Source organism: Cucumis melo, chromosome 7 (genome assembly GCF_025177605.1).
Source record: "Cucumis melo cultivar AY chromosome 7, USDA_Cmelo_AY_1.0, whole genome shotgun sequence".
Taxonomy (NCBI): domain Eukaryota; kingdom Viridiplantae; phylum Streptophyta; class Magnoliopsida; order Cucurbitales; family Cucurbitaceae; genus Cucumis; species Cucumis melo.
In genome coordinates, this window is record NC_066863.1 from 25,364,706 (window position 1) to 25,386,467 (window position 21,762).

At 33.1% G+C, this 21,762-nt stretch overlaps 5 protein-coding genes across 5 annotated transcripts; 4 read left to right on the forward strand and 1 right to left on the reverse strand.

The window, feature by feature from the left end:
* The first annotated feature begins 206 nt into the window (after positions 1 to 206).
* Positions 207 to 2,807, forward strand: LOC103493211 (mitogen-activated protein kinase 7). Its single transcript, XM_008453882.3, has 3 exons — positions 207 to 775; positions 973 to 1,399; positions 1,822 to 2,807. Exons 2-3 carry the CDS (start codon positions 977 to 979, stop codon positions 2,512 to 2,514), a joined length of 1,116 nt encoding a protein of 371 aa, XP_008452104.1. The 5' UTR covers positions 207 to 775; positions 973 to 976; the 3' UTR covers positions 2,515 to 2,807.
* Positions 2,808 to 8,346: 5,539 nt separating this feature from the next.
* Positions 8,347 to 9,587, forward strand: LOC103493213 (bZIP transcription factor 44). The gene has a single exon (XM_008453885.3). The coding sequence runs from the start codon at positions 8,967 to 8,969 to the stop codon at positions 9,423 to 9,425; it is 459 nt and encodes a 152-aa protein (XP_008452107.2). The 5' UTR covers positions 8,347 to 8,966; the 3' UTR covers positions 9,426 to 9,587.
* A 4,591-nt stretch (positions 9,588 to 14,178) lies between these two features.
* On the forward strand, positions 14,179 to 14,481 carry LOC127150409 (late embryogenesis abundant protein D-11-like). Its single transcript, XM_051088126.1, has one exon. It carries the CDS (start codon positions 14,179 to 14,181, stop codon positions 14,479 to 14,481), a length of 303 nt encoding a protein of 100 aa, XP_050944083.1.
* Positions 14,482 to 16,198: 1,717 nt separating this feature from the next.
* Positions 16,199 to 17,539, forward strand: LOC103493214 (dehydrin DHN1). The gene is made up of 2 exons (XM_008453887.3): positions 16,199 to 16,623; positions 17,084 to 17,539. Exons 1-2 carry the CDS (start codon positions 16,294 to 16,296, stop codon positions 17,285 to 17,287), a joined length of 534 nt encoding a protein of 177 aa, XP_008452109.1. The 5' UTR covers positions 16,199 to 16,293; the 3' UTR covers positions 17,288 to 17,539.
* Positions 17,540 to 19,170: 1,631 nt separating this feature from the next.
* LOC103493215 (pentatricopeptide repeat-containing protein At5g44230) lies at positions 19,171 to 21,747 on the reverse strand. Its single transcript, XM_008453888.2, has one exon. The coding sequence runs from the start codon at positions 21,508 to 21,510 to the stop codon at positions 19,519 to 19,521; it is 1,992 nt and encodes a 663-aa protein (XP_008452110.1). The 5' UTR covers positions 21,511 to 21,747; the 3' UTR covers positions 19,171 to 19,518.
* Between the last annotated feature and the right edge of the window lie 15 nt (positions 21,748 to 21,762).

Consider the following 21,762-nt stretch of genomic DNA (forward strand, 5'->3'; position numbering starts at 1 on the left):
GGTAGAGTAGTAAACAATGGTAGCAAAATTTACCAAATATAGTAAAATATATTTGTGATAAAGAGTTAATAAAATAAAATGAAATGTAAAGCTAATAAGTTGGAATTTTAGGGAAGGAGGAAAAAAAGGAAATAAAAGAAACCTAACAATGGAAGTGACTTAAATCTTCCATTTAACTCTACATTTTCCTAATTTCACTCTAAAAGCAAATAAATAAACAAAACTTTCCTTTTCCAATTCCTTGTAGCCGTCGGACTGTGCTCCGCCTGCGCGGGAGTTAGCTTCTATAAATCCCGCCTCAGCCTTCAAACCCATCCGATCTCCTCTCTCTCTCTCTCTCTCTCTCTCTCTCTCTCTCTCTCTCTCTCTATGCCATTCTGTTTACCTTTTTCCTTTTACATCTCTCTCTCTCTCTTCTTCCTCAACTTCATCTCTCATTCCGCTGTTTCTCTAAACTTCTATAATTTGATGGTGATGCGTCTCTTCTTCTCTCACTAAGTTTTAAGCCTCCTTTCGCTTTCTTTCCACTTTTCTCGTGGTGGGTTTGCGAAATCTTTTTCTGGGTCAAACAATTTTCCCCTTCTCCTTTACCCTACCCAATTTCATTGCTAGATCAAAAACCCCAACTTTCCGTTACCAAATTTTCCGACGAAACTCCTTAGGATTATTGACATTTGGATGATCGGTGGATAAGACCTCAATACGTGCACGAAATTGGAAACAGATCACTCTTTCAGACTTTCTTTTCCTCGATCATAAAGAGTTGCGGCGACAAGTAAGGATCAATTCTAAAACCCCCTTTTACAATTTGAATCTCTCTGTTTTTTTCGTTTTTTATATATATGTGTTGTGGTTTACTTTCTTTTTTGTCTTATGGAGATTCTTGAAAAACCCCTTCTCGTTTTTGAATGATTTGTGTTCTCTGATGAAGGGGTATTGTACCGATTAATAATATAGTTGTTGAATTTCAAGGTATATGGCTACGTTTGTGGAGCCACCGAACGGAATCAGATCGATGGGAAAGCATTACTATACAATGTGGCAAACTCTGTTTGAAGTTGATACTAAATATGTCCCAATCAAGCCGATTGGGCGAGGTGCTTATGGTGTTGTGTGTTCTTCGATTAACCGAGAGACTAACGAGAAAGTGGCGATCAAGAAAATTCATAATGTGTTTGAGAATCGTACGGACGCCATGAGAACACTGAGAGAGCTGAAGCTTTTGAGGCATATACGACATGAGAATGTGATTGCTTTGAAGGATGTGATGATGCCAATTCATAGGAAAAACTTTAAAGATGTTTATTTGGTTTATGAACTCATGGATACAGATCTTCATCAGATTATCAAGTCCCCTCAGCCACTCTCCCATGATCATTGCAAGTACTTTATCTATCAGGTATATATTCTTTGTATTATGTTTTCTGATTTCTCATTTGATTTGGCTTTTGTTCATCTCTCTGAGGTTTCTCTTGAAAAAGTAATATGGGTTTATAATATAGTTTTTGTTTTGTGTGTTTCAAGGAAGAAAAAGACTTTTATATGATAGATATGGTGTATGTATACTTTTATAGGCAAAGATAATAGAGGGAGTTCATTGTAAAAATGGTAAATCTTTTGTTTGATCTTAATTTAAATGGCTTGATGTTGCTGCATTTTAGTTTCTTATAAGCTATTGTTGTTGCAACGATTTTGTTTCGATATATGACTGATAAAGGGGAGTCTTAAGAGAGTTGCAACAGAAACTTTGTATACATATCAAATTTGATGCCTTACTAAACTCCAAGGTTTGATTATGACATTTCTTCTTATGTATTACAGTTGCTTTGCGGGTTGCAGCATCTTCATTCAGCTAACATTCTTCACCGGGACTTGAAGCCCGGGAACCTCCTTGTCAATGCTAACTGTGATCTTAAGATATGCGATTTTGGGTTAGCACGAACTAGCATGGGCCATGATCAGTTCATGACTGAGTATGTTGTTACTCGCTGGTATCGGGCTCCAGAACTTCTTCTCTGCTGTGACAACTATGGGACTTCCATTGATGTATGGTCTGTGGGATGCATCTTTGCTGAGATTCTTGGTCGGCAACCTATCTTCCCAGGGACGGAGTGCCTCAACCAACTTAACTTAATCATCACCATTCTCGGTAGTCCGAAGGAAGCAGATGTTCAGTTCATTGACAATGTAAAGGCCAGAAATTATATCAAGTCATTGCCCTTCTCAAGAGGAATACGCCTTTCGCATCTTTATCCACAAGCTGAACCTTTAGCTATAGACTTGTTACAGAAGATGCTTGTGTTTGATCCAACTAAGAGAATTACCGTTGACGAAGCACTTCAACATCCATACATGTCGGGGCTATACGACCCGAAATTCAATTCTCCTGTTGAGGTTCCTCTCAATCTCGACATCGACGACTCACTTGGGGAGCCTAAGATCAGGGAAATGATGTTGAATGAGATGCTGTATTACCATCCTGAAGCTGTTGAAGCTGTTTCTACATTTTCTTAAGGTATAATTCTCTTTAAAGACTCGCATCTAAACAAGATGAAATTAATTTTCCATACTCTTTTTGGGATGCTGGAATCTGATGTGTTACAAGTTCATCAGCAATTTTAGCGCATTGACACTATTGCAGCCTTTTTCAACTTGTAAATATAACTATGAAGAATTGATGGATCCAGAAAAGGATAAACTATTTTTGTATTAGTTATGAATGTTCGACATTTTGTTCATCATAATCAAATCAACATTTGAATGTGAAGAAGCCTCTTTTGGGTTCAAATATATGTGGATTTTGGTGATGCTTGTAGTGTTCTAGTTTTGTATTTGTGCAACTAACTCTTCATCAGCATTCCCCTTTTGTTCCATTTGAATTCTATTTAATTTTCCAAAAAAATGGATGAAATATGGAAATGCTAATTCCATTAAAGGAATTAGATATTGATATTATCACTATTTAATTCCTTAACACTCCTAATACGTAAATATACGTAATTAATGTCTAATTAAAATGTGTTTTCAACAGATCTAAAACTGTTTGGGCTTCCAATAGATAAGCCCATGGACCAGCTTTGAACTTTCCTCGTCGAATTGAAATTTTGGATTGGGCTAACTTTTGTCCCTTTTAAACATTTTGAAATTGTTTTTTAAGAAAAATAAATCAAATTTTCTAAATTTAGTTCTTGCCTCAAAATTTTGTTTTGTTTTTTATACAATAAAGTTTCTAAATTTACAAATTACTTTTAAAAAGATAAGAATCACAAATATTTGTTACTTTTTAACCAAAAAAAAAAAAAGTTTTACTACGATTTTTATGGATTAAATTAAAATACATTACAAAATATCCTCTAAAATTACAAAATCGATACTTTTGTATCTCAAGTCTATTAAATAATTCTAATTGATCTCATGTTTATGGAAATCGGTGAAAAAAATATTAAAATATGATAAGTGGAGTGATATAATATCAAATACTTTTTATCTACCAACCTTAATTTTTGAGTTAATCGATGATTTAAGAAAATAAAAAAGACGCGACGTTCAAAATATATAATATTAATTTAAAGTTGTAACTAATATGAATAATTGGAAATGGGAAAATGTGAGTGCGAAGGTGTTGGGCAATGAGGACAAGAAAGTCAAAAAGGGTGAGAATTATATATAAAAACGTGAATTCAAAACAATAATATAACTTTGGAAATTGGAACAATTCATTGCATCTTAGTCGCCAAATTTTATCTTCTTACTATGTTTTGTTTTTATTTAGTTCTTTCTATAAGAAAAACATATGTTTTCTTTAATATCACTCTTCTGCCATTATTTATGACCAAAATCATATCCTATTCTTCCTCATCTCCTGATCTTGACATTATTTTCTTCGCAATTTCAATGTTTTTAATCTTTGAACAATTGAACCTTCAACCTTTAACAACTAACATTAAGTATATTAATATTTTTGAGTCAAACTCATTTAATCTAGAATTTCGTTTAACATGATAGACTAAATTTCTTTTTAAAAAAATATGGTAGGTTGATAGACTTTCATTTAGCTTAATTGCTTTTACAGGAGAATTTATGAGAATATTTATAAATGAATATTGGTGGGTTGTATTTAAGTTAATAGTGTTATTGAAAGGCAATGTTAATATCTACTTGGAATATATATATATATATATATATCCAAGTAGATATATAGTCAAATTGGGACCTAAGAAAAGGGAGTGTCTTTTTGAATCATGAGTCACACATGAAAATATTTTCATTATCAATTTGGAGGGTGAAACCTTAGCTTCACCCCCACAATATGCCTTTTTCTCCCAACTCTTAAAAATTTTAGTGTCCAATCCTATACACAAACACATAAAAAGCTGCACTCTACACATCAAAGCAAACACATGAATCCACCTCTTTAGTTTTCTCAATTTTCCTTCCCTCTTTCCTTTTTTTTTTTTTTTTTTTTTTTTTTTTAAATCTCTTTCTTCCTTATATTTAATAGACACCTATAATAAACTCTTGGATAACTTTAGCCAACTTTAGCTAAATTTAGTTTTTCTTTTGTTTTTTCTAGAAATGTCAAAAGAAAGCTAACATAAAGAAAAAGAAGTCATAATGAGTATATATGTTTGACATTGGAATCATTAATATTTGAAAGTACGAGATATTATCATTTGACAAACTAATGGCTACACCCACAAGCAAAGAAGAAGTTCAACCCACCAATTTGATCATATAAAAGAAAAAGAAATAGAAAATAAGAGTAAAAACATACTTGAAATAAAACACACAAGTGTAGATTTTTGAGATCTTGACTAAGATTTAAAGAAAGAAAAAAGTGTTTTGATGTTGAGTCCAAATCCAATGGCCACCAAACCCATGGGGGCCTCTCTTACTGACCCACCATCTCCAACTTTATCCAACCCATTGCCTTTTTAGCCTTTACGACCCCACATATTATATCTTTTCAAAATTTTGCGATCTTTTTTAAAGTTGTTGTCTTGGTAGAATCTAAACGAATAAATACAACTTTTTTTAACCCGAAACTCTTGAATGCTTCGATACGTACATATAGTAGTTGAGCTAATGAACATGTTTAGTTTTATTGTCCATACAAAATATTTGATCATATATGATCAAGCTTTTGTTTCGTATACTTTCTCAAAACTCACTTTCAGATAAATGTATGCTTTTGAATTTTTGTGATATGAGAGAGTTCAAACCTAATCTTTTTAAGGATGTTGATAACGTTTGAGGTTGAGAAGTGTATTTTAGGTTAGTTCGAGTGTTTTCTTTTCCTAATATTTGGTATTATGGTTATGTATGAAGATTTTTTGTGATGCAATTTGTAAATATATTTGTAGTAACAATTTGGTTGAAATAATAGTGGTTTGTTAATTAAACAATTTAGTGCTAACATTATAAAATGATAAATTATTATAAAATAAGTAAAATGAAAACTTTTGCTTCTCGTCTTTATATTCTTAAATATAGCTTCATTATTTTGCTATATACGAAAAAAGCGCTATAAGTGAATTTTATGAAATTTCTTAGGCACTCTATGTAAATTTTGACAAAATATTTATAATTTATATTAAGATTTCAGATTCTATCGATAATAAACATTTAATAGACACCGATATCTTATATCAGTGACAATAATAGACAATGATAGAAGTTTATTATAAAATTAGTAAAATGAAAACTTGTTGCTTTTTGTCTTTATATTCTTAAATCATTATTTTGCTATATATGAAAAGAGCGCTCTATGTGAATTTTATGAAATTTCTTATACACTCTATGTAAATTTTATGAAATCTCTTATGCCATATGTTATACGAACTAGATTTTTACCTAGTAAAATTTATAGACTAAATTGGTACTTTTGGTGAAATTGTAATAGGAAAATTGTCAAATCAAAAATAGTAAATTTGACAAAATATTTACAAGTTATATCAAAATTTCAGATTCTATCTATAACAAACATTTAATAGATACCGATATCTTATATCAATGACAATAATAGACAGTGATAGAAGTTTAAAAACTATTTTTATCATTGATAGAATTAAATTTTTTTTGTTATAACTTGTAAATATTTTAATTTATTTTGCTATTTTAAAAAATTTTCTCATTATAAAAACTAAAAGTTGTTTTTTTTCAACCTAATCCTCTCCTAAGCTTGGTATTTTATTGTACAAAAGGAATTTGAATATATGATTTTGATTTGATGAAATTAAAGTTTATGATGAGATTAAACTTGACCCAATCAACTTAGTACAAAGTAAAAAGGTTAGCCTTTGTTTTGTTAAAAGTTATTGGTTTACTTAGGGAGTGGGTTTGAATGAAAAAGGTTAAAATTATGAATGCCATCTCCTAAATGAAAAAGAATATTCCCATTTCCCAATTCAGCATAAAAGTATATTTCATCAAGAATATTCCCTTCAACAGCTCACTAACTCTTATATAAAATAAATTATATTTCAAAACCTTTAATTCGGTATATCCCGACTTACCAACAACAACAAAATATGAACTACTGGAAGCTCGAACTTAGTTCAACCATACCTATAAATATCCCCAAGTAGCTTTGGGAAGAATTATGTTCATTTTAATGGCTCATACTCATAAATTGATGTATATAAGATTGTCTAACTCAAGCATTCGAGCTTATACGACAAACAAAACACTTTCGAAAATTTGTCGATGCATTTCTTTTAAAATTGGAGGTCGGATCTTCCATCCATATAATCCGTTCTACCTTTTCTCAGTCTAATTTATTGTTATTCTAAACGAACTTTCTTGAATAATAAACTTAATCAGGGACAAAAGCGTATAAAAAATTCAAACTCAAATATTTAAAGAGTATTTGTTAGGTATAGGAAAGATGGATTTCATATGGTTGAGTTCCAATTTGGATTAATTACATCTAAAATATTGTTAGGATAAATTACATATTTTTAAAATTTATAATTGAGGTTTGAAAAGAGATATTTAATTTTAGTTATTAAAATTTTAAAAATAAATATAAATAGCTCTTGAGGTGAGTTGACGGTTACTTGATTAATCCAAATTCTTTTTGTTTCTTTTAGAGAAAAACCATTAATTATTAATTAGGTTATGACTTAGTGGCCAAATAATATTCATATATAATAAAATTATATAAATTACAAAAATAATATTCTAATTCAATATTTAATAAAATTATGATGTAGAGGCTAATTAATAAAGAGACGTGAAATAATGAAATTCGTATTTGACAACATAATTTTGTTGTCATATTATTATTAAAAGAAAAAGAGAAAAAAAAACATTATAAAATTAGAATAAAGTTTTTGGTTAGCTAAGTTTTAAAAGAAAATTAAGAAAAATAAAAGAGTGTTTGCAAATCAAATAGAGTTCGTGAGGAGCATTTTGCGCGTGCTTCTGAACATGTGATGACACCTCACCATTTCCACTCCTACCTCTTTCTTTCATTTAATAATAACAAAACCCTTTCTCTCTTTACTGTCAAATAGTTTTTTAAAGCTCTGCTTCCCCATTCCATTATTATAAAATATAAACTCAACCCTATTTAATAAGGTTTATATGGTTAGAATCCTACATTTAATTATTAATTACTATCTTATAAGTTGATGGTCACAAGTTTATTATTATAGTTAAAGTCGATTTTATCTTATTATGTACTTGGTTTTGTTCCAATATTTACTTAAGACTTCCATTTTATTTACACTATACTCTTTAATCTTAAACTCATAACTTTCCACCATGATTTGACCTTTGAGTTTCTCTAAATCCCCATTAACCAACCATAAAAAGTATGTATTGAATATTAATTCTTTAACCAAAAGATAAATATTGTAATAAATCAAACTAATTAAAAAAAAAATTAAGCATTGTCTTATCTTGTCAAACTAGTGGTAAGAGTTAAATATTTGTAATACAATGGACTACGTATTTATATATTTTCTATTCAAATTTTAAAATCCACTAACTAAGAATTGATGATGAAATCTTCAACTTTCAAGAGGAAAATTAGTAACTTTTTTTGTTTCATTTTTTCACAGCTGACAACATGCAAAGGTTAAAAAAAAAAAATATCTATATACATCTCAAACAACATCATCAACTGTTTCATTAAATTATTTTATCATTCGATGATGTTTGGTCACATGGTAAAATTTTTTTATGTTATTATTTTTTGAAAATTTTAGTTGGTATTTTATATATTTGCTGAGAGTGGGATAGATAAAGTTTTTTTTTTTTTAAATTTTTTAAAAAAAGAATCAAAGTTCTTAGTATTTAATTAGTAATAAATGTGTAAACCAAGGCATGTACATGTTTACAATTTGCAATATATTTCATTATTATATCTCTATCCATTAAACTTTTTCTTTTTTGTATATCCTTTTTCATGATGCAACGCAGCAGCTTCGCTCATTTTCTTGATTATTCTATCCATTTCCAATGGGCATTTCTGTTCTATAAAATCCGCCATCGTTTCTTACCAAAACCTCTCCTCTCCATTTCCTCTCTTTAATCTCTCTTTCCATCTTTCTGTTTCTCCCATATTTTCTCGAGAAATTTTTGCTGGGTCGTTTTAATGCTTCTTCCATTCTTCTTCTTCTTTCATCCTTCGTATTCATGTCTCCTGTAGTCAGTGAGATTCTTCTCTCCGGTTTCATCATCAACTCTGCTCTACGCCGCCGCACACATCTTGTTCAATCTTTCTCTGTTGTCTTTCTCTACTGGTTCTACAATTTCTCATGAACTAACTCCCTATTCTCCTATATTCTCCAACAATCGCCAAAATTAACAACCGAGTTCTTTTATTTGCTCCATTTCCAGCAAAACCCATATCGGTTTTCATCTATCTTTCCATCTTCCCCCCCCCCCCCCCCCCCCCCACACACACACACACACACACAAGAGAAGAAACTCCTCTGTTTTATACACGGCCGGTTTCAATGGCGTCTCCGGTAGGAAGTTCATCTGGATCTCCAAGCTCCGACGAAGATCTGCGTCTAATCGTGGATCAGAGGAAGAGAAAGAGAATGATATCAAATCGAGAATCAGCTCGCCGATCTAGGATGCGAAAACAGAAGCAACTCGATGATCTGACATCTCAAGTGGGTCAAATCAGAACAGAGAATGAACAAATCGCCGTCAATATCAATTTCACGACCCAACTTTATGTGAATCTGGAGGCGGAGAACTCTGTTCTCCGGGCTCAGATGGTGGAGCTCCGCCACAGATTGGATTCGCTTAATGAAATCATAAGGTTCATGAACTCGAGTACTAGACATCTGTATGATAATTCTGAGGAGAATGATGAAGCTTGTGGCATTGATGGGTTTGTTGATTCTTGGGGATTCCCATTTCTTAACCAGCCAATCATGGCGGCTGGTGATTTGTTTATGTGTTAGAGGGAAAAGAAAAAGAAAACGCAAACCAAGCCAGGGTGGCTTTCATCATTGTTATTGGTACTTTGTTATTGTTTAATGTGGATATGTTCTACTTTCAAATGTAATCAACGTACCTTTAATCATAATTATATATTAAAGAAAAAAATCTTTTATTGCTACAAATACTATTCAACTTCCAAATAAATAAAATGTTATAAATACTAATGAGAAAACAAGTTTAAATCGATTGATTTAGGATCAAGTTGACGGTAAACTAAAATTTAATCAATTCAAAATTCACAAAAACTATTGAATTAAATAAAAAAGAGTAGATAATTTATACTAAAAGGAGAGGTAAGGTATTGAATAGTTAATAAAAGGCAACAATGCAAGCTCACATCATCTTATTCCTTCCTTTTGAAGTAATAAGTTCAAATTTCAATCACCATAATTTTTTTTTTCTAAAGAAAAAAAAAAGCTATTAAATTTATTGTTAATAATGGATAAAATTTAGAGTATATAATCAAATAATTCCTCTTCCCCTCCTAGCTAAAAGTTTATATTTTCCTTTCCCTTTGTAAAACTTTCCTTAGTGCATTATTATTTTTTAGAACTAAAAGAGAGACCTTTTTTATTATATACCTTTCTAATTCTCAATGGTCCATTTTGTACCAAATGAGTAGATAAATAGCCTAAAAGAAAACAGTGAGCATTATTGATGAAGAGGAAGATATAATATTATTATTTGGTCATGATTGGTTGGACGTATGCTATTGGTTTAGGATTTGCATGGGATATATTTAATGGAGAAGATTGTGTTTGTTTCTCGGGAAAATGATAAGAATTCTCTCCACTAAGTATATTAGGTCAAATCTAATATAGTGTACGTTTAATTTATACTGTTAATTTCGAAGTCTTCAATTCGAAAAAAAGAGAAGAAAAATTATTAGGTAAAGGAACCAACCCAAATAATTGGACCTTTGTCCAGTGGGAAGAAGAATAAAAACAAAAATATATGACTTCAGTTATCAATTATTTTCTTATAACATTATTGAAAGGATGATGCAAAACCAAATTCTGATCACACCCCTTTCCCTTGGCCACTCATTTTCGCCTTCCTCTTCCTCATCATCGCAATATAAAATGAAACAAAGTTTACAAATAACTATATAAAAAAAAGTACTTATGATATCATCTGTTGTAGTGTGTGATTGTGTTTTGGAATCAACTTGGTAGGTTTATGTCTTCGTTAGAGTATGGCAAAAATTTAAAGAAAAAAAAAAACACTTGAATCGATAAAAACATGTATTGATTCGAGTAATAATTAAATAGAATTGATGACACTAACGAATTTAGTATAGGTTCACGAAACTCGAATCTCACGTAAGTTCATCTTCTTTATCTATTTGTTTTAAGAAAAATAAAATTTCAAATATTTTATTTATTTAAACTTACCACTAAGAGTCACGTCCATTTTCTATATTTATAAATTCAATCTTGCTTAGATCATAAGTAAAACAAACACTTATTTGAATATCTAAAATTATAGTATTTAGAAATATATAATGCAATATATAAACACATATTTCATTGATGTTTAAACTTTTTCATTATTGATATAAACATACCTAATTGGCTCAAAAATAAAATGAAAAAAGTATATCAAACCATAAGATTTAATTCCCAAATACCCACAACTTTCCATCTTCTTCAATTTCTCTCAAAACCCTTAATTTCCCTTAAATCTAACCTCTCTCTAACAATCCTTCTCTTAACATCTGCAGAAATTGAGCTTCAAGTTCTAAAATGCTCTTAAAATTTTAGAGATTATATTTTTTTTTTAGTTTAGCATACACCTAATTGAGTTATGTCGATTCAAGTTAGTTAGTATGTGGTTAGAAAGTCTATGCTTGGAATGCAAGGTTTAGTTAATTAATAAGTAAATGGTATATGTGAAGATACAGTCGTTGATGATTATTTTGGTTTAGCTTTTCATTCAATCTTTCAATTACAGACACGTTTACTCAAATTTTCAACACAATTTTAAGACTTCACTTGTACATATTTTATGAATTTATGTGAATGTAACCATTGTAGTATTTAAGTAGACAAAATACTCTCGTTAGTTTCATTCAAATATAACAAAATAAACAAAATATAACAAAATAGATAACTCATCAATTTTCACCTGAAAAAAATATAACAAAATAAACAAAACGGTTGAAATCAACTAAAGATTAGTTTTAAACAAAGAAGAAAAAATAGATAATTAAAAAACTCAAGAAGAAAAGAAAATAGAAGAATGAAGAATATGTATTTTAGAAAATGTTATTGTGATTAAATCAAATGCGTATTTGAAAATGACTCAGAGAAAAAAATTTCAAAAATTCATTTTTTCAAGATTTGTGGTGGTTGTCGGAGTTGTGGTCTAAAGTTCGGCCACAGAGTTGTCAGAAATGACACCCAATAGTTGGCCAACGAATTTTCTAGATTGAATTAGAAAAAAGAAAAAAGGTAATCCATAGGCTTTCATAGTGTTCACTATTTAAACTCAAGGGAAAGAGTACAAGAAGCCTTGGTGAAGACGATCGTTGATCAATGGTGAAGATGGTCAACTGTCGCCAATGTTTAATTAAGACAATTGATTGGTCATCGACCATCATGAAAATCGGTCGCCAAGGCTCATGGCTATTGGTCATTGACCATAATGACAAGAGGCACAACATCCATAATTAATGATAACGAGTGCTCGTCGCTGATCAAGATGTTCACATAACGACAGAAGCGTCCAAAGTTGTAGGCGTCACCAACGATCAAAATGATTGATCATCGACGATCGATAATCGACCATCAAGACGATCCGAAGGCGATAATCAATATGATCAGAAGTTGACAGTTAAGATGATCGGTCGGTGTGACCATTGATCAATCATTATGGTTGATCGTTAAGTTGGTTAACCTTTGTTATCAATGGTAAGACATTAAAGTGAAAATTTTTCTAAGATATATGACATCTAATGAAAAAACATATTTCAAACCATGTCCGGATTTGATCTATTAGTCAGAGGAATTTTATTCCAATGGATCAAACATGATTTAAAACTTTGACATAGCCACGTAGCAGCAAACACTCGACGTGGCATAGCCAATGGCTTCCCCAAATTCCCCTCGATGACAAATCAAATCTTGAAACTCTCATCCATACTAAATTCCCTCTCTCAATTTAAATATCTTTGAGCTCTCACAGTTAGGCTAATAGATAAAAAGAAAAAAAAACGGCACATTACCAAAACCAATCAAGCGCACAAGCTGTAAGCAATGAATACAGCTACTCAATTCGGTCTGATGAATACGGCAACGTCACCTCCGAAACCGGTCAATTTGTCAATACCGTCCGCTGGACCGACGACCAGTACCCCAAGCCGAGTCATGGAAGCGAGGAGCAGCAGTCGGGTGGAACATTTCATAATGAAAAAGAGGTGACGACGAAGACGACAGAGGATGGGAGTGGACATCATAAGAAGAAGAGAATAATAGAGAAGATTAAGGAGAAGCTACTGGGAGGACACCATTGAGAAGGCTAAAGGCTGTGTGTGTGGTCGATTTCTTTAACTGAACTTCAGTTTTGTGACGTGTTTGTAGAGAAAGCACAGTGAACGAAGGGACATGTTTGTGCGTAACTAGATAATAATAGTGAAGTGAGGACTTCAGTTACTAATGTATTAATTAATATGCGCTATTTATTTTTCTTTTGAGTACTTCATACACTTCTATATGCATATATGAGTTGACAAAAAAAGTATATCTACTCGGATAGTTGATTTACGCAAATATAACGATCTCAATCATAGACTATTGCATCATTTTGGTATAAAACCATCGAGTCTAAACCATCAATCCTATCTAATTACTACTCTTAATATAAAAATTTTCACTATTTATTATAGAAAAATATCGAATTGGCTCAAAAATTAAATGAAAAAGGTATATCATACCATAAGATTTAATTCCCAAAATGCCAACAACTTTCGGCCATCTTCTTCAATTTCTCTCGAAACCCTTTCTCTTAAATCTTTCTGGTCAAAACCTCTCTCCTCTTAACATCTGCACGAATTTAGATATCTTTTTTTTTTCTTTTAATTTAACATGCACCTAATTGAGTATGACGTTTCAAGTTGGTATAGTTAGAAAGTCTATACTTGTAGTGGAGGATTTAGTTAATAAGGATATACGTGAAGATAGAGTTTTTGTTGATTATTTTTGTTTAGCTTTTCATTAAATCTTTCAATTACAGACATGTTTACTCAAATTTTCAACACTAAATTGATGAGATTTAATTTTAAGACTTCACCAGCTTATACATATTTTACGAACATATGTATATGTAATCATAGTTGTATTTAAGGTGGACAAAACACTCTCGCTAGTTTCATTCAGACAGCAAAATTACAGTATATTTCCCATTAATTAATGATAATGCAATGTTTGATTAAGATAAAAAAAGAGAGAAAGAAAAGACACCAAATCATTAAGTGGTTTAAGACTTTGACATCTTAATGATGGTAAATGGTAAGAGCTACGTACACAGCTCATAAACATGAGATAGTGTGATCTTCCACCACGTGGCAGCAAAAACTCAACGTGGCATATCAATGGCTTCCCCAAATTCCCCTCGATGAAAAATCAAATCTTGAAGTTCTTATCCACTAAATTCCCTCTCTCAATTTAAATATCTTTGAGCTCTCGCTAAAAGAGAAAAAGAAAGAAAAGAAAAATGGCACATTACCAAAACCAATACAGCGCACAAGCTGGAAGCGATGCATACGGCTACCCAATTCGTCAGACGGATGAATACGGCAACGTCATCTCCGAAACCGGGCAGTATGTTGATACCCTCCGCCGGACCGACGAGCAGTACCCCAAGCCGAGTCATGAAAGCGAGCAGCAGCAGCCGGTTGGGATATCTCATAATGAAAAAGTGGTGATTACGAAGACGACAGAGGATGGGAGTGGACATCATGAGAAGAAGGGGATAATAGAGAAGATTAAGGAGAAGCTGCCGGGAGGACACCATTGAAAAGGCTAAAGGCTGTGTGTGTGTGGTCGTTTTCCTTAACTAAACTTAAGTTTTGTGAAGTGTTTTTAGAGAAAGCACAATGAACGAAGGGACATGTTTGTGCGTGACTAAATAATAATATTGAAGTGAGGACTTAAGTTACTAATGTATGTTATTAATTAATATGCACTATTTGTTTTTCTTTTGAGTACATCATACGTTTTTATGCATGTATGGGCTGACAAAAAGTATATCAAAAATCTAGAAAAATAATTTAGTATATAGAGACACTTTTTAAAAATTGCAAATTGCAAATATACCGACGTCAATCAAAGACTCCTGCATCATTTGGGTATGAAACCATGGAGGCTAAAGTATCGTAGAAAATAACAACTTACTTTTTGATTAAGTTTAATTGTAGACTTGTTTTGTGTATAACGATAAAACTTATCTTAAAGTTTTGCGTATAAACCTATTATTTGAAGTTTAAGTATCTCAACTTGAATTCGATTCAGTGATTGGGTACCATGGATGACATCTCTAAGTTAGAATAAGTTTATCTCTAATTTTATTTCTGTTACTATGGATTTATATATGCTCTAATAAATATTACTAATAATTTTTCTCACTGATATAAAAGTCAAATATTTTTAGATCAGCTACAATTTTTCTGTCACTTGCTAACCCTTATAAAAGCCTAAAATGCTTTGATAATTCAGTCTCACGTTAACTAAATTTAGCTAAAGCATATTTCGATTGTAAAAGTTAGTTTTAAGGTTAGAGGTGATGAGAACATCAATTCATTTAATAATACTTTTATTCATTAATTCATTTAATACTTATACGCCAAAGAATTTGAGATGAATATATTAATTAATATAGACTGAGATAGGATCTTGATCAAGGATAGATCGTAATATTTGGAGAGGATAAGAAGGACGTAGGGCAATCTCAAAATGAAGAAGGATGTAAGATAAAAGACAAACTTTTAGAAATATCAAAAGCTGAGCCAAAATCAAACTCGAAGGATTTACGGGGTCTTCAATGTTCTTCTAAGATATCCAATAAGGAGTCGTCCATCTGGCCAAGTGAAGGGCAGCTAGAAACACGTAAACATGCTTGAATCAACTTTTCAAAACTAGATTTTTAGCGTTAAGTAAAAACATATTTATAAACACACCAAAGAATCAAATCCAAACATCATCTCCCCCCTGTTTCTAATTAAGATATTAAGATTTGTACTCTCAATTAAATTACACCGTTGATATCAAACGAAACGTAATTAAATTGACCGATTTTTCTGAAAAAGAGACTTGCAAAATTAAAAAATTAGAAGGCTGCATGTCAGTGTCGTGTCTGCAGGCTGCATGTCGGTGTGGTGTTAGGCTTGGCTAATTGATCGAAACTTATTGAACTTTGATTCAAAGATATCCATACTTTTCTTCTTGTTAGCTCACTAACTAACTTATCTACTCGTAGTTGGATTCATGACAAAAATAAAAAACAAAAATGTTACATTACGTTTTCGGGAAAATCCTAAAGTCCATTGCCGACATAACCCGTCACACATGTCATCATCAAAAGATGTCACGTAATCTTCCAATGCTACGTGTCAACTAAAACGTCATCTCCTGATGGATCACATGCACGTGGTTTCTCAAAACTTTATCTACTAATAATTCCACCCCTCGAAGTCTCTGTATATATAATCCAACACTGTATATATAATCCAACAATCTTCACTTCCAAATTCATACATCAATATTCTCAAAAACTAATCACTCTTTAAGCTGTATCCAGTTCTTTTTGTTGTGTTTTGCTTTGCAAAAAAATATGGCGCATTACCAATCTGGAGGAACCGATCAGTACGGCAACCCAATTCGCCAGACTGATGAATATGGCAACGTAATCTCCGAGACCGGTCAGTACGGTGACCCCCTTCGTCGGACCGGTGAGTTCCGTGAAACTGACCAGTATGGAAACCCTGTGCGTCGAACTGATGATGTGTTCGGTAACCCAGTTGGAACTGGGACGGGGATGGGGACCGGTGGGACATATGAGACGAGCGGATACGGTGGGGCAGGGTATGGAGGAGGACACCATCAGCAGCATAAGGAGCATGGGGGCATACTTCATCGCTCTGGGAGCTCCAGTTCTAGCTCCGTAAGTGTAACCTAATCTCATCTTAATCCTTCACCCGTTAAGAAAATTTAAAAGAGAAATCTTCTTTTAAGATGAAAGAGAATTTAAAAAAGTTATTTTATAACAAAAAGTGATATATGGCAATCATCTCTCCGTTGCTTCATCCAGCACAAAATAAAAAAATTTCGAAGTGAAAGGTCCTTGTGTCCTGTGTGTTGGTAGTCTTTCTCTCGTATTAGACTCTACGAGAGCGATGTTAGAATAGTATAATATTGAATTTATATCTTCCCCTAGTCGGTTCTTGATCTAAGCCTATTAAATATATAGCATTTAAATTCTTTCCTTATAATAATTTTGACACCGGATTTCGCAACTTCAGAATCCTGGCAAGTTGCTTCAAACAGCGACCTTAATGTTTACATCAATTATTGTTGTTTTTTCTAATTAAATCTGAGATGATTTTAATGGGATGATGTTTCAGTCGGAAGATGATGGGCATGGAGGGAGGAGGAAGAAGGGGCTGAAGGAGAAGGTAAAGGAGAAGCTGCCAGGACGTCACCATCATGAGGGGCAAGCAGTGTCAACCACGACCCCGGGCGGTTATGCGTCGGCCGAGCATGGTGGGCAGCATGAGAAGAAGGGAATAATGGAGAAGATCAAGGAGAAGCTTCCGGGACATCACTGAGAATGACTTGGAAAGTGTCCATGTTTGTATGCTGTTTATATTAATAAAATTACCGCGGTGATCTTAGAAGGGGTATCATGAATAGATCATATATATAGATCTATATAAAAAAAAACGAAGGCTGTTATGTCACAAATGATCAAGTAATTTAAGGACTAGCTTCGGTTGATGCGTGTTATGGTTGTTTGTATTATGTATAATTTCTGGGTTGTGTGGTTGAATCAACAATGTTTCTCAAATATGTTACAAATATTTACATCATTTCTTTTTATATCTTTGTCACATCAGATCTTATCGCCTAGTGAAGCGACCAACTAATATGTTAATATGGATGGTAGTCCTATTATGTTCATGTTAATATGTACACTAGTCCTAATGCGATCTAGCATTTCTAAAAAATGGTGGAAGGGTGTTGGTATATTGCTAAGAAACGATGTTAGATAGTTTGACCATCGTGCTAGAGAACCTTTTTGTGCGAATTGTTTTCTCGAAAAATTGTGAGTTCTGTGAAAATGGTAGAAAATAGAATACAACGTATTTGTATATATTCCTTGCTCATTCTTGATAATCTGTGGATTTTGATTTTGTAGATATTTGGTATATTCACCTAAAATATATTGATCTAATATATTTCAATATATTCGACAGAGATATGTAATATTATAGTTAACTGCATAAAAATAAAAATCACTTTAGTAAGTGGATCAAATATGTATATGTATATCACTATTATGTAGAACTCCTTACATAGTAAAACCAAAGCATACAAAGCTAATATATGTACATAGTAAAATCAAAGCGTAATACACAGCGAAACCAATTCAAAGTACTGTTTTTTAAAACAAAATCAAACCAATATTTGGGATTCGAAATAAAATCATTTGGAATTAGATTCAAGTAGAAAAAAGTTTTCCTGAATCAGATTCAAATCGAAAAAAGTTCTTTTAAAAACAAAACAAAAACACAGAGAAAGAAGTTGAATCAAAATTAAGATCATATTGGAAGAATAATTCGTTTCTGAAAGAATAAATCATTTTTTATCTTAAAATGTAGGAGAAGAAATGAGGGATGATCACATTGTAAATATCCTTAAATCAAAATTAAGATCAAATTGAAGAATAAATCATTTTTTTATCTTAAAATGTAGGAGAAGAAACGAGGGATAATCACATTGTAATTAGTGCATTATTGATATCCTTAGATCAAATTGGAAGAATAAATAGTTTTTTTTATCTTGAAATGTGGATGATATCGTTAAATCAAAATTAAGATCAAATTGGATCGTTTTTTATCTTCAAATGAAGGATAATTAGAATATTAGAAAAGGTAAAAAGAAAAAAAAAAAAAGAAAAAAAGTTATTGAACATATCTACAACAATGTATTATGTTTATTGTATTATGTTCTCAAAAAGTTATTCATTACCTTTTTTAAATTTTATTTAAAGGTATTCTTGATAATGAATATGAATCTTATAATTATATCAGCAAGTTTTATAAATTTATAAATAAGTTCATTAGAAAAAGAAATTCTACAGAAATCATCATAGTTATTTATTTTATTTATCATTTGAAAAATCTACTTAAACTTCCTTTTGGATAATAAAGTCTCTACCCACAACTAAGAATCAGGAGTCAAATCTTAGAATCTAACATTCAAAGAATATTTGAAATTGAGTTACAAATATTGTTAAGGTTGTTGCAGGTAAACTTATTCGTGACTTTCATAAAAGTATCTAACGTCAATTTTTGGTGAAAAAAATAAGAAAATCTTATAAATATAAAGTCCATAAAATTACTCACTTTTTTTAAAATATTGCAAGTTGATTTTCTCTTTGCTGAGAAAACAAGACTTCTGGACTTATTTGCAAACCAAACAGGCAAAATACTAAATTGATCGCCTTCCAATGGGTGAAATTGGGCTAATTCTTTAATCTTTATGATGTAATACAAAAGGAATAATGCCAAGTAATCTGAGTAATCCAGAACTGGTGTAAATACAAGCATGAAGGAATACAAAGAAACAGAACAAAACATCGTTCTCGAATGTCTCGTTACTGAGTCAAAAGTATCCAGGCCACCATGAGTTGAATTTTATAACCTTATGGGCATTCTCTGCCTTCTACATAATCCAGCGTTCATACTCACAACAGTGCACAATGCGGAATGATTCTCAACTGTGGTTTTCTTCCACCAAGGAATCAGTTGAGAATGAGGAGACTGTCAACATATGATCACCAAAAGTTACCACATGAACAAGTCCCCTTGTGGAAGTGATGAAATCTCATATTATCCCTTATAATGATCTCCCTTCCGGTGATCTCTGATGCAGCACACATGACATTGTGACAATCCTCGCATATCCTAATGTTTTTCATAATCTTAATGGTGTCACCAGCTGAAGTACACAGCAACCCATATGCCAATGCAAGCTTTTCACTGTGACTCATCAGTATTCTTTCCTTTTCATCATCAGTCATATCATAAGGTGCAGAGCTCAAGTTTGGTTTGTATCCATGGGCTCTTAATCTTTCAATTAGTTGCTTCAAGGCTTGTCTAATCTCACTTGATCGTGAATGAGTTGTATCACCTGCAAAGAAATCGTGAATTTCCCCATTCTTCCCTTCAAACCAGCTGCAGCCCGGGTTCTTCTTCAAGCCTTTTTCTCTAATCACTTTCCTCAATTTCGATACTTCCTCCCACCTTCCTGCTGATGCATATATGTTCGATAGCAAAATGTAGTTCCCTATACTATTTGGCTCGAGATTGAATAGTTGGTTCGCAGCTATTTGAGCAATGTCAGGATTCCCATGGATGCGGCAAGCCCCAAGCAGTGCTCCCCATACACCTCCATTAGGTTCCATTGGCATGGTTTTAACGAGGTCGAGTGCTTCCTCTAAACATCCAGCTCGACCTAGGAGATCTACCATACATGCATAATGATCAGGTGACGGAGCAACACCGAAAAACTTCTCCATCTTGGCGAATACCTGTCGGCCTTGTTCAACCAAACCGGCATGGCTGCAGGCTGAAAGTACCCCAAGAAAAGTAACCTTATTTGGCCTGATTTCTGTTTTTAACATCTCATGGAATAACTGCAAAGCTGAACGAGCACGACCATGCATTGCATATCCCAAAATCATGGAACTATAAGAAAACACATTTCTTTCCTTCATTACTTCAAAAACCTTATATGCCTCATCAGGACTGCCACATTTAGAGTACATATCAATAAGAGCAGATCCCACGACTACATTTCCAGAAGGTCCAAAACCTGATCTTTCAGCAATGTCTCTAATCCAGTTAGCATGTTTAACTGCACCCAACTGAGCACAGGCCGAAATGACACCGGCCAGGGTAACTTCATCGGTCTCCATACCTACATCCTGCATTTTCTGAAAATACTCCAATGCCTCTTTTGGTCTGGCATTTTGGGCATAACCAGTGACCATTGCCGTCCATGCCACCATATCCTTCAAAGGCAAATCATCAAACAGACCACTAGCAGATTCCATATCCCCATACTTCGCATACGCAACAATCAGTTCAGTCCAAGAAACCACATCTCTCTCAGACATTTCATCGAACACCTTCCGCGCGCAACCCAAGAACCCACATTTCACATACAAATCAATCATCGAATTACCTACATACAAATCAGACGCAAATCCCCCAATCAAAATCGTCTGGGCATGCACCTGCTTACCCAAATCCATATTAAGAGAAGCCCCACAAGCCTTAAAAAGCGCCGAAAACGTAAACGAAACAGGACCGACGCCATCCCTCCTCATTCTAGTATAGAAGTTAGTAGATTCAGACACGAGTCCTTGAAGCGCGTATCCACGAATCATGGCAGTCCAAAGAAAGGGGTTGGGGTAATTAACCTGTCCAAAAACCAGAAGTGGGTAGGAACCCATGGGGACATCTACCTTCGTGAGCATGCGGATGAGTTTGGTGAGGACGTAAGAACATTGACTCAATCCGTTGCGGATGATATGGCCATGGACTTGCTTGATTTGAGAAAAGAGCGTGCAGTCGTGAAGAATACTCATGAGTCGCCATTCTAAAAGCTTCCGCTGGTGTTGCAACTGAGGAAAGGGAATGATATTTGGCGACGCCGGTGTTTGGAGGTTCTGTAAATGACTAAGCTTGGAGACAGTGGAGAGGTTGCGGGAGAAACCGATCATTACACAGTCGTAGGATTGGAGGAGGAGGCGGAGGTTCATCAATTCCTCCGGCGTCTTTGATAGTTCATATATACACCGCTAAACGGTGGTTTTAGTTGTACGCATCAGGGCTACGTTGTGATAATTCTTTTTTGGTCGGGCAGGTTTTTTTGAACACTCTTATATATGTACATATAAAAAAAACTAAAACCTAAAACCTTTTTGTAATTCGCCGCACGCCCGCACCCACACCCTTGAAGTCGCCTCATCTTCTTCAATCTTCAGTTCAGCTTCCTCCCCGCCGGCCCTTAT

Excerpts from the sequence above, each read along its gene's own strand:
- LOC103493211 (XM_008453882.3), top strand. The coding sequence starts at position 977 with ATGGCTACGTTTGTGGAGCCACCGAACGGAATCAGATCGATGGGAAAG. Across the intron at positions 1,400-1,821 it reads GCAAGTACTTTATCTATCAG|TTGCTTTGCGGGTTGCAGCA; the intron begins GTATATATTCTT and ends TATGTATTACAG.
- LOC103493213 (XM_008453885.3), top strand. The coding sequence starts at position 8,967 with ATGGCGTCTCCGGTAGGAAGTTCATCTGGATCTCCAAGCTCCGACGAA.
- LOC127150409 (XM_051088126.1), top strand. The coding sequence starts at position 14,179 with ATGGCACATTACCAAAACCAATACAGCGCACAAGCTGGAAGCGATGCA.
- LOC103493214 (XM_008453887.3), top strand. The coding sequence starts at position 16,294 with ATGGCGCATTACCAATCTGGAGGAACCGATCAGTACGGCAACCCAATT. Across the intron at positions 16,624-17,083 it reads GGAGCTCCAGTTCTAGCTCC|TCGGAAGATGATGGGCATGG; the intron begins GTAAGTGTAACC and ends ATGATGTTTCAG.
- LOC103493215 (XM_008453888.2), bottom strand. The coding sequence starts at position 21,510 with ATGAACCTCCGCCTCCTCCTCCAATCCTACGACTGTGTAATGATCGGT.